This window comes from Ictidomys tridecemlineatus, chromosome 15 (genome assembly GCF_052094955.1).
Source record: "Ictidomys tridecemlineatus isolate mIctTri1 chromosome 15, mIctTri1.hap1, whole genome shotgun sequence".
Classification (NCBI taxonomy): domain Eukaryota; kingdom Metazoa; phylum Chordata; class Mammalia; order Rodentia; family Sciuridae; genus Ictidomys; species Ictidomys tridecemlineatus.
The window spans coordinates 47,265,545-47,282,672 of record NC_135491.1 but is presented as its reverse complement, the minus strand read 5'-3'; the positions used below and the strand labels follow the sequence as shown (position 1 = coordinate 47,282,672).

General features: G+C 46.9%; 2 protein-coding genes across 5 annotated transcripts in view; one reads left to right on the top strand and one right to left on the bottom strand.

Moving 5' to 3' along the window:
• The window catches only part of Zfhx3 (zinc finger homeobox 3), a 929,635-nt gene that overhangs the window by 232,511 nt on the left and 679,996 nt on the right, over nucleotides 1–17,128 (bottom strand). For 2 of the 4 annotated variants that reach the window (XR_013430973.1, XM_078032602.1), the window contains exon 1: nucleotides 8,691–8,828. The exons of 1 other annotated variant lie outside the window; for it this stretch is intronic. The gene's annotated coding sequence lies outside the window, so the exon portion shown is untranslated. Of the gene's footprint in view, nucleotides 1–8,690; nucleotides 8,832–17,128 lie in introns of those variants that run through there. One more of the 4 variants, XM_078032607.1, reaches the window with a different exon arrangement.
• LOC120887872 (uncharacterized) lies at nucleotides 539–14,073 on the top strand. Its single transcript, XM_078032913.1, has 3 exons — nucleotides 539–588; nucleotides 7,971–11,815; nucleotides 13,235–14,073. The coding sequence occupies exons 1-2, from the start codon at nucleotides 539–541 to the stop codon at nucleotides 9,049–9,051; spliced, it is 1,131 nt and encodes a 376-aa protein (XP_077889039.1). The 3' UTR covers nucleotides 9,052–11,815; nucleotides 13,235–14,073.

Below are 17,128 nucleotides of genomic sequence, written 5' to 3'. Positions count from 1 at the left end.
TGAGTCAGGAACACCTTAAAGAAAACCAATTAATAATTTAATTGAAAAAGTGACTATGAATAATACATGAGGGTGATGATGCTAACAATAACACAAGCAAGGTGGCCCACCTCCCATAGAAGTCCTGGAAATCTCTTCAGGAAAATCAAGACTGCAGACCCCTGCTCCTCACCTGGAAGCAACCCACAGCCTATCTGATCAATTACAGACAACAAGAACATGTTTACACTCACAGAAAATCTAATTTAGCTGTTTGGTCTTAACTTTTATGAATGGGGGACAACTTTGCAATTTGGTGACATCATAAACTTGGTGGGGCCACAGATAAATACCTTCAATAAAATGAAAAATGGAAAACCCAAAGCACAGGTCTAAGTAATCTGAGGAGATGAGAAGGTACTAGCAGAACCCTGGTCCAATTCTGCCACTGTCCTAGGCTGTGGGTGACCAGCCTCCTGCACCTCAGAGGCCTGATAAACAGAACTAAGAAGGACCCTGGGTCTATTTTCTTTATCTTAATCCTACAACAGCTACACGCATGGTGAGGCCTACTCAAGCCTGCCTTTGTTCCCAGCAAAAATTTGACAGGTAAGCTACAGGCAGGTAATATACGGCCTCTGTACAATTATAAATGTAAGGGACAGCACAAACCCTGGAATGCTATATCGACTAAAACTTATTTTCATCATTAACAAAAACAAGACATCTTCAGAGGTAATTTGCAACTTTTGCACTGACATGTGGAACCAACAGTTTCTCTGAAATACATGCTGCAGATTCTATCCTCCAAGCTCTGAAAAGCTCAGCTCTTCCCAGGGCAGCTGCCTGATGTTAAACCCACGGCCTACCCAGCAGTGACAGCCTGACATTCTCATCGCTCCATCCTGAACACTGTTGACAAATAAACCCACTCTCAGAAGAGGCAATTCTTCCCTTGCAGTTCTCCATACCCAGTCTTGTCTCATCTGGAAAGCGTAACTGGCAACAGCCAAAAGGATAAATATTTAAAAATAAATCAGGGAATGCTAACCCCTTCCTCCACTCCTCCCCTTACCCATTCTCTAAGCCAGAGGCCTGCCCCCTAATGCTTAGCTGGCTGGCAAATTACAATGATCCAACCCAGCCAAACCTGCTCTCCTCTCCCTCCCTCTCCCCCACCCCATACAAGCTCTCTCTAATGCTGTATCCTTTCACTTCGGCAAAGGTAAATATGATCTCTGAGCGAAGATACAGTGGATGTCAGCATACTGGGCTTTCTTCACAGCACAATTGGGTTTAGGTGGATTTGTGTGTTCTTCCAGCTCCTTCTATTTTTATTAAATTATACATCCACACTGATTTTAAAACTTGTGCTTAAATAATCTGGAGGCTTTAACAAAGAAAATCCTAGCAAAGGGCAAAAAGCCACAAACAAATGTCCCCGAAATAAATGACACGTTTGAATTGTACTCCATGGCCTGAGTTCACCCCATCCTTTCCAGACAGTTTTATTTAAAGGCCTGTACCCACTAGGTGGCCAGGCCCTCCTGGGATGGTACAGAGGCAAGCTTTCCTCCAAACAGCCCATGCCGGCTCGCCTACAGAGCCCGTGGAGGCAGGGGCACCAAGGCCTACCACACACATTTGGATTCATATTTCCCTGACACAAATCTCAAGGCCTCCGTGTACCACTGCAGTGCTAATTCCATAGATTAATTTTTACCCCCAAATCATAGGTGGAACATTATCTCCTTTACTTACCCACCCCTTCCCAGCTCAGCCCCTAAATCTGTCAATGATATATACAAAAAAGACACAAATGAGTAACCTTTATTTTTAGAGCTGTGATTCAAGAGTTTTTTCATTTTAAGTCTCAAAGCCCAAGTCTGAAGAAAGCAAAAATACAGAATTTCTCTTAAAACAGCTTTAAATGTTAAGAGCTTACAGACTCGCCCCCTTTTTTAAAAAAATAAAATAAAAATATTTCTGAAAGGGCAAAGAGAATTTGCCATGCAAGACTTTTATACCCAAGGGGATTCTTACATTTGTGTTTCTAAACCTTGAAATTGAGAATTTTAATGAAAAGGCAGACAGATGCTTAAGGACAGCATCGCAATCAGGGTCCATACATTACAAGAGAGAGTGGTGCTTTGTTTGGGGCCAAGGAAAAAAAGAGGTGAACTCCTATTTTGATCCTGGGCCATCCCAACTGTCTGACACATCCCTTTACACTGGCCTGATGCAAACCACTGAATTCTTGGAGGGGAAGCAGGTTGGAGGCAGAATAAAGGAAACAGGAAACAGGAGAGGAAAAGAAAGGGGGAGGGGATATTGCCTGTTTACATAAATCCTATTTTTTTTTTATCTTAACACAGTATCAATTCCATAGTACATACACCACAGTTCTTCCAGTTACGAGTCTGAACAACCCATTTAATAGTATATCAGACCCACAACAACCAGGACCAGGTTTTGTTTTAAGGAAGAATTTCATGTAGGTTTGTAATTTTTCTCTATCAAACAGCCGCTTCTAAGTAGAGGCCAGAAAATTTGAAAATAAACAACAAAAAAAGAGATGACCCTGTTCGTGCTTTCCTCCAAATAATTCTAGAATCCCATTTTCTTATCTTTTCATTGTAGTGCATTTTTGTTCAAAAATCTGTGCTAATCTGACTTCAGAGCCCAGAGCTGAAATTTCACATATCCTCCAAGTCAGCCAGTGTTTTTAGAATTTGGATTTCTATTGAGGCTGTTCCAATTGCCAGTGAGGCCTACGGTAAAATGTGCTTCATGCTGTTCCGTTTGTCTCTCTGCAGACAAATAGAAACTGTGAAATTTAAAGAATGGATAAAAAAAAAATCTAAAACAAAGAGGTTAAAAAAATAGGACAAATGTTTTTGCTTTTGTGTCTCCCTGGAGCAATTGTTTGGGGAAGTCTGCATTGACAATAACCATGAGAAGGCCATCTAAAGGCGATGCGCTCACAAGGGGACTCCTTGCCTGCTGCCTTTGGTCTGGGAGAAAAAGTACCTTAGCTCCGTTCTCCAGGAACAAAAGGCCAGGGCCACGGAAGGGGGGAGAGGTTACGGGGCTTTCACAGGGAGCCAAGTGTCAATGCTGGTTCATTTTTCACCCGTCTTAGTTGGAAAGCAACTCAGGGAACTTCCTAATGACTGCTTTTCCCTCTCTCCCTATTATTTCTAAACCTAAAAGAACAAAATAATTTTTTTTTAAAAAAACCTAAAACCCACCATCTTATTAGAGGAAGGACTTTGGGGCCTAAATAGCTTTTCATCTTTCCTTTGCCCACCCTACCTTTTTTTTTTTTTTTAAGAAGAGGGTTCCAATCACAGATCACATGGAAATAAGAGACATCCGGTATTATAGTTATTTGTAGTTAATATCAGAATGGCCTTTATATTGTCAAGAAGACAAGGAATAGGAAAAAGAAAAAGAAATGGTAAAGAACAGGGATAGAAGGTGGTGCTGGGGGGCTTCAGGGGTAAGGCCTTGAAACAGTTTCTTTTTCTCACAGCATGAAGTCCCTAATGCCAGCTTCGGATTTGCAACTGAATCAAAGTCTCAAAGTCGTCATTACAAGGTTGGGTTTTTTTTTTTTTTTAGGGGGGTGGTCCTGGAGAAGTGGACCATAAGGATGTATTAAAGACAGACAAGGTGTGGCAGGGGTGGGGGGGTGCCACAAAGAAAGGAAGCTGAATCATGCCATGAAAATACCAGGGCAAGAGGACATGCAAGTGTTTAACCAGATTTGAAGCTGAAGCCATCTTCCCCAGCAGGGACAGGTGACCCTCAGCCTTTGAACCTAGACCTGGCAGCTCGGAGCGTACCCCCCTTCCCCAGGCAGCCACAGCCTCTGGCTGAGAAGCAAGGTAGGGGGAGGGACGAGAGGGCCCTGCAAAGAAGCACAATAAACAACTCAAATATGAACGGAAATGACATCAGCAAAGTGAAGGACCTGTTTACTGCAGATCAAAACAAAACAAACTTCCAAACCTTTTGTGTACACAAGATAACTCTATAAAAAGCCTTCCTAAAATGTCAGCAGGGTTGACACATCAGCATCCCAACAAGAAAATAGATGACAGTTACCATGGTGTGGGGGGCAAAGGAAAATGGGCATGATGGGAAGAAGATGTGTCTGTGGGTGTGTGGGGGGGGTCAAACCAGAAGGGGCAAAAAACCCAATTGCTGTTCCCCTCTCTGCTGAGCCTTAATATTTATTGGTGTTTATAATGTAAAAGCCATGCTCTGTGTTTCACTTAATACAAGGCCAGACAGCGCTGTCTAATGAGGCAGCATTACAATCAGCTTGTAATACTGAATTTTTAATGCTGCCAAGGATTCTGTTACATAATAATATGAAAAACAGAAGCTGAAAGTGGGCTCCCAGTGACAGGACCTTTGGAGTGCCACAAGCCTGGACTCCCTCCCCTCCACCCACTCCCACCTTCTGATCTGCAATCAACCCTCCATCCATATGCAGGAGGCCTGTATGGAAACCAAGAGGATTTTAGGAAACCCACACTCATCATCATCATCTTATTATTACTGTTATTATTATTTCTCTAATCCTAAATTTTATTCCCAGAGTTTGAATTTTAGCCTATGTGGGGTTAAAAGTGTCAAATGAAGGGAAGAGGGGACTGAGGAGACAAAGAATTCAGAGAGGGGATGGGGATGGCTTATTTTAAGCAAAACAAGCACTTTGGGGAGAAAATTATAGAAGGAGAAAGAACTAAGGGGGTGGGGGGTTGCAGTCTGCCGACCATATTCATAGCTGCCGCACTCAGTTTACATTAGTGTAATTTAAAAGCATATATATAGCTGCCGTTGCTCCTCTCTGTAATACCCCAAGACTGTAAATCTATAACCACTGCAATGATTTAGTGATTAAAAACATGATAACATATTGTGTAACTGCAAACCACAGAACCCCTGCCAACTCTCCTCTCAGATAAAGGGAAAAAAATACAGAAAATGTGTTGCTTGCAGCAATCTTCCTAAATCCAAAAGATTTTAATAAAAGAACCTATACAGCAAATGGATCAGGAAAGGGCCAGTGAATTCTGTGTGAAGCAAGCAAAGGGAAAAGGGGGGGGGGGAAGGCAGCTTTATGTGGGATTCTTTTCCTTGTACTAACAAATTAGGACCTAAACATGCCTTTTCTTTTCTCTCTCTCTCTCTCTCTCTTTTTTTTTTAATAGTTTGTTGTAACTGGAATAACTGGTCTTGTGCACTGTCTTGCATATTCAAAGCTGCTTTGTAATCGGATCTGGAGACCCAACCTTATTTGCCTGAACTCAATAGGGGTTTTTCTCCCCCTCCTCCCTTGTTTTGTTTTGGATTCAGTATTGTGGGTTTTCTGTTGTTGCTGAGAGCACAGTCTACGCAGGCAGAGGCTCTGCTGCCTTTAAGCTACTGAGCAAACACCTGAGAGGGGGAGGCACAATTTGTAACATGGCAGGAGGAGCCTAATATATATATATATATATATATATATACACATACATACATACACACACACACACACACAAAATAAAATCAAATCAAAGCAGCTGTAGGGGTTTTGGCCTCTGAGCAGCTGACCTGACCCTCTTCTGTATATTCTTTTATTTCCCCATTGCAGGATTCCTGCACCTTGGGTCAGATTCGAACTCAATGTGACCCCGAGGAGAAGGCAGTCACAGAGCCCTGGAAAACTGCTCCATATTTAATGGGGGGTTGGGGGGCTAAGTGCATATGCATTCAGGCTCCCCCAGTGTAGACACCCACACAGTGTGTACACACACACATCTGTCAGGACTGTCAGGCCATGAGGCCAGCTCCAGCCCAGCTTTCCCAGCCCATTCCACTGAGAACCTAAACTGTCTTTGCACCACCCCCCCACAATAGAATCTTCATGCCTACAATTCTACCCATGAACACACACATGGACAGATGAACACTCCTTCACAGGCTTTATATGTTTAAAAAGTCCACAGATCTGAATCGCCTCCTCCCTGGACCAGAGCAGGGCAGTTTATTCAGAGAAATCAATAGGAAAGAGCATTTGCAAATATTTATATAAGCCTTGTGCGTTTCAGCATTAAGTAATTAAAAACTAAAACCCAGTGAGGGGGAAGGGAGGAGACACACAGAGGAAGGCTGCTGGCCTCCAGTGGGTTTTCCTGCCCACACCTCATCTCCCCAAACCGCAATCCTTTCAAAACTGACTCTGTGTACACTTTTTATCAAATCCTGTTGTGCACCATTGCTAGACTATTTCAAAATCATCTCCAAATATGGATTCACCTACCACCAAGCTTTCAAGAGGAACTGTAACTGTCTATTCTCTCACACACACAGCAACTCTTACTTTTGACATTGCTTCGATCTCGAGTATATTACTCTCTTATATTCCTATCTCTAATTTACTTCCGCCAGTAAAAGAAACCTAACATCATAACATGAAAAGAGGGCCTCCGAAGGAGTAATTCAATAAGCAAATTCCCACCCGCCAGAGCCCCAGAATACTTCCCACTCCCCTCCAACTCAGGATACCTACACTTTGGGGGTTCAGCATCCCAAACCCCCTGAATGTGAACAGATATATTCTCTCCTCTCTCTCCCTGTCTCTCTCCCTCTCTCCCTCTCTCTCTCTCTCTCTCTCTCTCTCTCACACACACACACACACACACACACACACACACACACACACACAGGGTGGGGGGGGAACTTGAGCAAGTGAAGGAGTTTTAAAATGAGCTACTATGGAATGGACTTCCCTATATTGTTCCAGAAGGCTGGGCAGTAAATTCTGGTGATTCTGCCTCTAAATCTGCTCTGAGAAGCAGAGCAAGGCACTGGAGCACCCACACTACAGATATTGTAGAAATTTACAGTAAATGTAGGTACACGATTGCAGCACACTGCCCTATTGATTATGCAGATTGGGATCAATCTTCTCCCCTCTCCCATTTCCCAAGCTTCTTTCCAAGGACCTCCAAATAAGTTGATCTGTAACTAGCCATTCAACCAAAGTAAGGAGTGAAAAGTAATTTTTAAAATATATATAATAAATCCTCAATTGTACCCACTGGAAGAGTTCAAGTCTTTTTTAATTCCAAGCTGAATTTATGTTCTATAATTTGCATCACAGCCAAGCGATCACTGTATGTCATATTCTTCAAAGGTACTTAACAAACCCCCCTTTAAAAGTCAGTAGAACTGGAGGCCAGAAAAAGGCAATCAGCCTCCTTCTTCCACACAGTCCTTAGATCAAGTTTCAATAATTGAGACCAATAAAAATTGTCATATTTATCCTACTTCAAAGAGACGAGGGGGAAAAGTTAAGAGTGGGTGATTTTTGAAAGCACTTGTAATCAAAGAATTTGCCATAGTGGAAGGAATTGCACATTTGACAAAAGTCAGATTCTGAGCAACAGATTAATTCACAAAGTAAAATACAGATATAGATATATATTTTTAATAGCTCCACAAAAAGCCTACAAGTACTGAGTCCATACACAATTTAAACACGCTGCATGAAATACACTCAGATCTACTCTCCAATAGATATGCAAAAGGTGTACATTAAAATGCATAATGCAAAATTCAGGAACGTGGTTTTTTGCATCTAGGAGAGCCAGGCGAGGGGTGAGAGCGGAGAACCGAACGTAAACAATCCCAGATTCGCGTGAGCAAAAAGAAAAAAAAAGAAAAAAGAAAGAAAGAAAAGAAAAGAAAGAAAAAAAAAGGAATCCTCTGATCTGATGTCTCTCAACTCAGTTGGTCCGGAAAGGCCAGGCAGGCTAACTCTGACCCTGGCCAGCGGCACAGCCCGGAGCCCCCGGGAGCCCCTAGTGTCCAGGGCAGAGCCCCCTCTGGGCGCTCGCGGCGCTGCCAGTGGGGCAGGGCGGAGAGCTCTCAGGTAGAGGTTGGCGCGGCCGCCTCGCCCCCTCGCCCCCTCCCGGACCCCGGGCTGCGAACAGGCTCCCGCGTCCCTGGCAAGTCAAGCCCCAGCGCGGAAGGCGCCGGCCGGCAGCGGCGGCGGCGGCGGCGGTGGCGGCGGCGGAGGCGGCGGCTGCTGCTGCTCCGGGCCGGGTGCGCGCCCTGCGCGGCGGTTCAGTCCGGGGCCCCGGCGCCGCCCGGGGTGGGGCAAAGTTGGGGGCCGAGAGCGGCGGGGGCGGGGGCGGTCGGCACCGCGGATCCCCCCCCCCCGCCGGCCGCCGCCTTTGTCTCGGCGCAGGGACCCCGGCAGCCCTCCCGCCCTCGGCCCGCGCCCCGGCCGGCCCTGCCCGGCGGCGCCTCCAAACTCGCCGCGCGGGCCTCGCCCCGGGCGCCTCCACCCTCCCGGGGGTCGCTGGTGGCGGCGGCGGCGGCGGCGCGGGGGCCGGAGAGGAGGGGGCGGCCCGGGCTCGGCGGCGGCGGCGGCGGCGGCAGGAGGAGGAGGAAGAAGAAAAAGAAAGAGAAAGTTTGGCGCAGGGGGAAGGCGAGCGGGACGCAGCGAGCGAGCAGGGCGCGGGCGCGGGGAGCGCGGGCGGCGGCGGCCGGGCGCGGGAGCCGGGAGGGGGCAGGACGAGCCCCATGCAAAGCAGCCCGGGCGCCCCGAGGAGCCCCGCGTCCGGGCGGTGGCGGCGGGAGGAGGAGGAGGAGCAGGCGGCGACGGCGGCGGGAAAAAAAAAAAAAAAGAGGGAAAAGTTGCCACTTACGCGGTTGCTTCTCCGGCGGCGGCGGCTGCAGCGGCGCTGCTGGCGACGGCGGCGGCGGCGGGAGCTGGCGGCGCTTTTAATCCCGAAAAGAGGCGCTCGGGCCGCGGAGCCCATCAAGGCAGCAGCGGCGGCTGGCGGGGGTCGGTGGCGGTGGAGGACGCGCTGCTGGCGGCGGCGGCGGCGGCGGCGGCGGAGCTGGAGCGCGCTCGGCGGAGCCCGGGGCGGGAGGCGGCCGCAGCCGGGGAGCCGGAGCCGCCGCCGCCGCTGCCGCCGAGCAGCATGGTTGGCGGGGAGTTTACAGCCCCCGGAGCGGGCAAGGGCCACGGAGGAGAAGCGGCGGCGGCGGCGGCAGCGGCTCTAGGCTGTAATTGGGATGCAAAGCAGGCGGCGGCGGCGGCGGCTGCGGCCGGGAGGAGGAGGAGGAGGAGGCGGCGGCGGTGGCGGCTGCAGCGGTCGGAGGGGACGCGCTGGAAGTGGGAGCTGATGAGTGAAAAGAAAAAAAAGTCTTTGGATCTTTATTCTGCTAATTAGTTTCCTGCAAAAAATGGCTGTGATTAATTCAGTGCGCATGTGCTTCATTACCCAGGCACGACGGGAAGGGCTAATTAGCCACCTTCTGGATCAATAAGATTCAGCAAAAAAGAAAAGGGGGAGGTGGAGGGAGGCAGAGGGGAGGAAGGGAGGAAAAAAAAAAAAACCAGGGGAAAGTGATGAGCAGGGCAAGGAGAGCAGGAAGAGAGGATGGGAGAAGAGCCTAGGAAGAGGGAGAGAGGCACCAAAAGTTTATGCATGTATTAAAAACACATACACACACGACACGCGCGCGCACACACACATACACACACACACACACACACACACACACACACACTGAGAAGTGAAATGCAGAGAAGCAACAATAGGGACCTAGCTAAGATTTTTTTTTTAAGATTTTTCCTTTCTTTTTTTCTTTCTCTTTTCCTTCTTTCTTGTAATTTCCTTTCCCCCTCTTTTCTTTTTTCTTTTTTTTTTAAGCAAATGCAACAATGCTTAAATTAATAGGAAAAGAACATCTTCAAAGAAGAGGGGGGTGGGTAATAATGGAGTGGGACAGCTTAAAGCAAAGGTTTAAGTGAAAGACCAGAGGCTTAGAATAGAGGCCACTTTAAATTGCAAATCCGAGATTTTTAAACGGAGGAAAATTACCTCCCCCCAAACCAGAGGAGGAATGAAGAAAATATGGGAGAAACTTTAACACATACCATAGACTATACAAAAAAATATAATATGTTAATTTTCTCTTCCGAAATAAGACGCAATCAATCTTCTCTGGTTCTTTAGAAGAAGAGGGAAAGAGGGGCGAAGGGGATGATGATTAGAAGAAATGAAAGGGAGAAAGTGAATCAGAACTTAAAGGGGGGCCACTTTAGGAAAGACAAGAAAAGGAAAAGTTGCATTTAGAAACAAGTCCAACTTTCTACCTTTCTGTACTTAAGAAAAAAGTAAAATCAATTTTTTTTTGTGTGTGTGTAAAACCTGGAAAGCAGATGTTTTCAAAACACAGGAAGCTATTTTGTCATCAAAAGCAGGGATGTAATAAAGGCAGTGAAAAATAATTTCAGACTAAATTCATAAGAAAGAAAGCCAATATATTTAAATAGCGAGGAAAGGTCTAGTGTGTAGAAAGAGGGGAAATTACATACCCCTTCCCTAATGCGGGGGGGAAAAAAGTCTTACAGCTACCTCCAAGAGTTTGGAACAGAGTCTCAAAGCCAAAGGGCTTGAAATAAGAGGATGGATTTCAGATAAAGACTAGGAGCGATACATCCCACCAGAGCCCAAAGGAGATCCCTGGAATCAAAGACAGCAGCCAGGGACCCTGCTACTGTACCGATTCCCAGTACATCAAAGCCGTCACTTAGGCTGGTGCATGGTACCTCCAAAAAGCAAGCAAACAAATGCAGGAAGAACAGTCTCTCTCTCTCTCTCTCTCTCTCTCTCTCTCTCTCTCTCTCTCTCTCTCTCTCTCTCTCTCTCTCCCCTACTTTCAAATCCTAGCCTTAGCGTCACTGCTACTGCAATAGATTTTTTTTAATGACAACTGTGTATTTATGTAAGTTCTAAATATGAACTAGTACCACTGAAATTACAATGTCTAGAATAAAATAAAATGCAATCTGCACTTTTGGTGATCTTCAAACAAATGTAAAAACAACATTTATGTTTTTGAAGGCATTGGTAACATCAGGTAGAGAGGATGAATGCGCTAAAACTTATTTTTATCGGGGGAAATTTTTTTTTTTTTTTTGCACCAGCCTACCACAATTACTTATCTGAGAAGGAATTTGGGAACTAATCAGGAAATCTGTTTGATTAGAAAGTAATTCTTCATTTTGAGAGCTTTTCCAATGCTCTTAAAAGCATGCAAGACTAGGGGGAGAAACCGGTTTGGGATTTTGCAGTTACCTCATCTAATCCTTCTGAATTCACTCTGGGGATAATGCTTTTTTATTTAAGGGGGAAGGGGGGGGGAAGGAAAATACACTTAGAAAAATCGGGGGTTTCCTCTCCATGAGCCAAATCTGGGTTGCCATTCAAACTTTTCCTGGCTGCTTTTCCATGCGGGACAGCTGATCAATAAAGCCAAGTCCAGCCTGGCTTGCTACAGGTTTCACCAGTCAGTGCTTGCAAAACCTTTGTCATTTTCTAAAAATAAAAAAGCTAAAAGTTATTGTAGAAGAAGGGGCTTTTTTTTGTCCCCTGCACAATGTGTCTTTTGTGAGGTTAATGCCATTCTGGGCTCTCGATAGCCCTGGACAATGGGAACCCTCCAGGAGCTTGCAAAGACTCTGGCTTTTTTCTTTCTTGCCTTTTTTTTTTTTTTTTTTTTTTTTTTTAAGGGAAGGATGAAACATTCCTACAGTCCAAATACAACCTCTACTTTGATTAAATAAATATTTATCTTTATTGTAGCCATTGTATATTTTTACCTTCAGTTTGTCTGGTTTCTGATTATTATTTTATATTTTTCATTGGCAACATTTAATCTTTTTTTTTTTTCCTTTCAGTTCAAAGTACAGGTCAGTGTAAAATGTAGCTGACTGAAGGAAGACTGGTAAATTCTGAATTTTTCCATAATACATCAGGTAAGGAAAATTGTTCAGACCCTCAGGAGTATATTTGTTCCTATTTATCTGTCTTCACAAATCTTCATAAATCTATTTATTTTTTTAAAGATGCAGCAGAATTAAATTTCTCCCTTGTAGATCTTGAAAAAAAATCACTTAAATACTATGTATTTATTCTCTTTTAAAATGCAAATAGTAGTAGAAGTGAACTTGTCGCTTATTTCTTCTATGAAACAGTGCGGAGAAAGTCAATATCTTCATGGTATAAGCTATTTGGGGGGAAATTCTGGATATAAACGTATTTCATGTTGCAATATAAGAAAATGTCAGCTTAATCTGGTAAATACTTATGCTAATTTTACTGAGTGAATTCGTTACAAGGAGGAGAGGTACCAAGTTGTATGATTGAATAATGCTTAGACGATAATCCAGCATCTATATGGATTATTTTATGTACAAAATGAAAAAAAAAAGAGCCAAAAAATTTAGAATCTAAATCCTTCATTTAGCTGGCAAGAGGGCAGAAATTTTAGACCAACCTGTTTTTAAGACATTTACAGTGGGGAGGGAAAAATAGAATGTAGGCTAAATATTGCATTGATGTATACATTTCTCTACCTCTCGCTCAAGTGAATGGATGGATACACACACACACACACACACACATATATACATATATCCACACACAACGATTAATGCATAAAGGGGTACGTACATATACATTTAAATGACTTTAAATGTCTTTGCATCTTGTGTGTGCGTGAAAATATATGTGCACAAAAATATACAAGGTGTACATAAATGCAGGTGCTGTATAGGGCTGTGTGTTTGCTCTCTCGCTGGAGGTTTGTGTTTTCAGATCTATTTGGGGCCACTTCTTTTGCAAACATAACAGTGATATTGGTTTAATGATGAAGATGTAGATGATGAATTTGAGTAAAAATCTGCTACCCTGCAATTTTCAGAATATGTGTTGTAATGTGAGTAGCTTTTTTTTGGTCCAAGGACTAAAGATGCCATGGGCCAGTTTTAAGGGGGAAGGAAAGAGAAGGGGGTGTTAAGAGTTCACACTTTGGAAGAGCTCTGGGCCCTAGGTTTTTCTTCTACAGGGGGTTTGAGGACATAGAAACATAAAGGAGGGGGAAGAAAAAAGAAAATCCCGTGTGGAGGCAGGGGAGGTTGAAAGGACACCTCTGTACAACTCTAACGCTGGATCTAAGAGAGGGTTGGAGGGCAAAGAATGTGCGGGTCCTTTTTTTGAATGCGTATTGTTATTCTAAGTCTATTGTATGTACGTGTTGCTGTCCTTTCATTTGCCACGACAACATATGGATTCCATAAATGCAGACATGCCGAAGTGCATCTGTCTGGATAGTTAACACGATCCAAACATCCCTTCTCATTCCGCTAACTCGGGCTATTCCTTGGGCTCCCCAGCAGTGCTCCGGCTGGCCGGCCGTGCCCCCAGGCTCGCAGCACCCCACAGTCTCGCCCTTTTGTGGTCTCTGCATGGACTCCAAGGTGCTGCGCTGAGGAAGCTGGCTACTCGCATTGCCGCGGTCAGAGGCGCCGTTGCCGCTTGCCTCTGAGCGCGCGGGGAGGAAGGGGTTAAGCTGCCCGAGCCGGGCGAAGGGGCTGTGCTCATCCCAGAGCGAGGTGCAGCCACCGGCAGCTGTGATTTAGGGGTCAAGTCCGAGATCACCTTTCTCATGCCTCTGGAAATGGCAGAAGATGAGGTAGGGAGGGAGAAACAGGAGTGAGCAGCAGCCAGGCGCAGCACGTGGCGCTCCATCCATCCGACCCCCCCTTGTCCCAGCCCACCCCTTGACCCCCAGACAAATCAGATAGTTCCCTTTGCTATTAGGGGTGTGGGGTGCGGTTCCTCTGAGTGTCTGCAATTACTCCATTTACCGCGGCTCTGTTCTATGGTTAGACCGATGTGCCCCGACCCTCAACCATCAAATCAGAAAGTTTGCTCTCAGTGCGCTAGGGTGTGAGCAGCTGGGTGTGTGTGAAAACTGTCCCCCATTTATAAGAAACAGGAGTGCCTCTGTCAGGAGGAGGAAGTTTGGATGTTGGTGCTAGCCCCTCATCCTGGAGTCTTGCACCTCACAATCCTAAACTCATGTACACAGTGGTGTTCATTACATGCAGCTTCTTGCTTTTTATGCTTATGTTCTCCTTCAAGAACTTTCTCTCCCCCAACTAAGGCAGTCTGGAAAATACTTTTGTCAAAATATTTTTCATGTCTGAAAGATAACCAAAAACCAAAATCAGATTTGTTTCTGAGTTGTTTCACTGAAAAAGAGCAAAGTGTCTGAAGTCCTTTTTTGTCTTGTGGCAGCGTTGGGAGAGCTAGGTTTGGGGTCTCAGCACCCAGGTGATGTCCTGGGGACCCTGGGGGCATGCAGGTGTTCACAATAGGGGCTTTCAATAAAACCAGCTTCCCAAAACCATCTCCAGGAGTCCCGGAGTTGGGGACAAGAGCAACTCTTTTGGAAAGTTACTCCAAGGGGGTGGGGGAGACATTTTTGGTGAAAAAAGAATTGGCTCGAAATGATAGAAAGGGTAAAAATAAATTCTTGGGGACAGGAGGCAGGTGGGGGGGGGGATGCATAGAGAAGGCAAGGAGATGAGTGAAAAGGAAGTGTGTGAAGCCGCCAGGGCAGCTCAGAGACCTGCACCACTGATGCTCCCACCAGCTACTAGGGTGAGGGCAAATCATCCCAGTTCAGCCTCTGCATCCAGAACCAAGAGCAGACCAGCTGGTCCAGAAGGCAGCTGAGGTCTGTCTTTCTATCCCAGCTGCCCCTAACCCTGCCAGAGCTTCCGACCTTCAGAAATCAAACCAAATTGGCCACTCCAATCCAGAGAGGTTTCATCCTGGGGGGAAAGGGGGAGGGGACAATCCTTTCTCCCTCCTCCTCCTCCTCCTCCTCCTCCTCCTCCTCCTCCTCCTCTTCCTCCTCCTCTTCTTTTGAACTCCTGATTCAAAAGAGACCACAACCTATTCTTGAGTGTCATCCCCAGTACATGGATTGTGGGCATGTTTCATTCTTTCCTTTTTCCTATTTCTCAGAAGTTAAACCCTTTAAAGAATTAGCCCCAAACTTGGAGCGACTGGTCCTTGAAAGAGTTCCAAATGATAAAGCCTGTCCTTCATTTCGAATACATAACACATTGTGAAAATGCAGGACAATTAGTCAGTTCCCAGGTTTGAGTTGGAGTCCCAGCTTCCTTGGTTCCTTTGCAATGGAAATCTGAAATCCAACCTGGGGGCAGGAAGCACAGAGCCTGTGGCTCTCCCGGGTTCTGTCCTGCCTGTATCACACACTAGCGCTAGCTTCCCTTTCGGTGACCTGGTACTAAAAGTTTGCACCACATCTGAAGCCTGGGGCGGGTGAAGAAGAGAAAGAACTATCACAACGCAACAAAGTGAACAACTGGAGGGCAAGAGCCCCTCGGATGTGCTATATTCGCCTTAGGGATTTCCAAGAGCATAACTTGGGGGAAAGGATCCAGGCTTCTTGCTTGCCAGCTGAAGGCAGAAAAAAGGGAGCCCCGTGAACCGTCTGGGGGAGCAGGGCTGTGAGCGGACAACAGAGAGACCTGGCTCCCATTTGCACATAGCCCACCAGGGCCCGCCTAGGGAGATGAAGCCCACCGGTGGCACGTGCATTGTTGACACGCAGACACGCAGGCGTGCGCTAATGGAGGGATGCGCGACTGAGCATCCCGCCCCCCCACGCCTGCATTTCTTGCAGGCATGACTTGTTTAATGGCCAGGGAATTGAGTGCCTCATCCTCATCCCCCCTCTTTTTTTTTTCCCCTAAGAAATGTAAAAAAAGAACATATACAGCCTACATATTCTGAAGAAACTTGAATTTTTTTTCTTGAAAAATACCCAGTGCCATAATATTTCTGATTTAAGGGGCGAGAGAAATCTTTGAAGTGAAGGAAATCAGTGGGGGACGACTAGCTTTTCCTGATTTTTTTTGTGCTTCTCCTCAAAGCCAGTAATGGGATTTAAAATCAGAGATTCCCAGTCCTTGTACTCCCTCCCATTCTATTTGGCTCTCTTTGCCCCAGAAAATCTGGGAGGTAACTGACTGCACGTCTAAGGGGACAGTTTAAAGAGAATCAAGGTTTGGGGAGCGCATCAACTTTCTCTTTTACAAATAAAGTTGGAAAAAAAATTTCCGAGGACAATTTAAGCAACAAACGACATCGAACAGATATTTTTTCAAAGCAAAATTTTCTGATTCGTTTGTTTCCCGTTCTTAGATATAGAGAAAAATGTGAATTCGATCTTCCCGCGCGCGGCTGGCACGAAATTTGGGGCCGAGCTTGGTTGAAGCTGGTGGGTAAAGGGCAGGGCGCGACACGGTTGTCCCGGAGGAGCCCAGGGCGTGACAGGCCCAGGGCACCCTGGCTGGGGCTCGGGTTAGTTGCACTTCCCGCCAAGAGGCCTTCTGGCCCAGCCAGTGTCAAGGCAGCAGGCAGGGCACTGGCCCCCTGTGAGCTTGGGGCGCCCCTTGCAGCCACCTCCCTGTTAAATTCCAGAGCTCAGCGGGGCAGGAGGGACATTTGACGACAGTTTCCTGTGGCCCGGCATAGGACGCACCCTTTTCACTCTCCCGCCCCCGCTGGAGGAACCGTTCCACTTCTCTCCTCCTGGTCCCCAAGAACCACTGCCCAGAGAATCCCGGCAGTTTCCCAAGGTGCTGATCCAGTTCACGGAGCCAGCGCGCGCCTCCCGGATGTGTGGCGCACCCATCCCCATTTCGGGAACCTTTTTGTCCCCTAGCTTGGGTTCAGGGAACGAAGCCAGGGAGTTCTGGCCCCTGGAGACAGTGTCTGGGACGTTAAGGCCACCACAGAGCGGCTACCCTGGGACCCTGGCGCCCCTTGCAGGTGCGCACAAGGCATGGCTCCGCAGCCCCTCGACTGGGCGGGGCAACACGCCCCAGCAGAACAATTCGGTCAACTCCATCGCTCCGCAGCTGGGGGCCCCAGAAAAACCACTAGGCCAGGGACCAGGCCCCACCGGAGACCTGGGAAGGAGAGGGCACGGCGGCGGCGGACGCACCTCCTGCTCCAGCCTGCACGGCCCTGGCGCAGCGCCTTACTCCCGTTCACCCCGACTCCCCACCCGGGGCCCTTCAGCATTCTACTGCTTTCCCAAGGCTCCGCTGCCGCTGCCCGGTTATTCCAGCCTCTTTCAGATCACAAGTGTCCATCCCTGCTCCATGGGGCGCTGATGTGGGGAAGCCAAGATGTGGGCCCAACCCCACTGCAGGAGGAACTGGGCAGGAGTCCCAGGCAGCCCC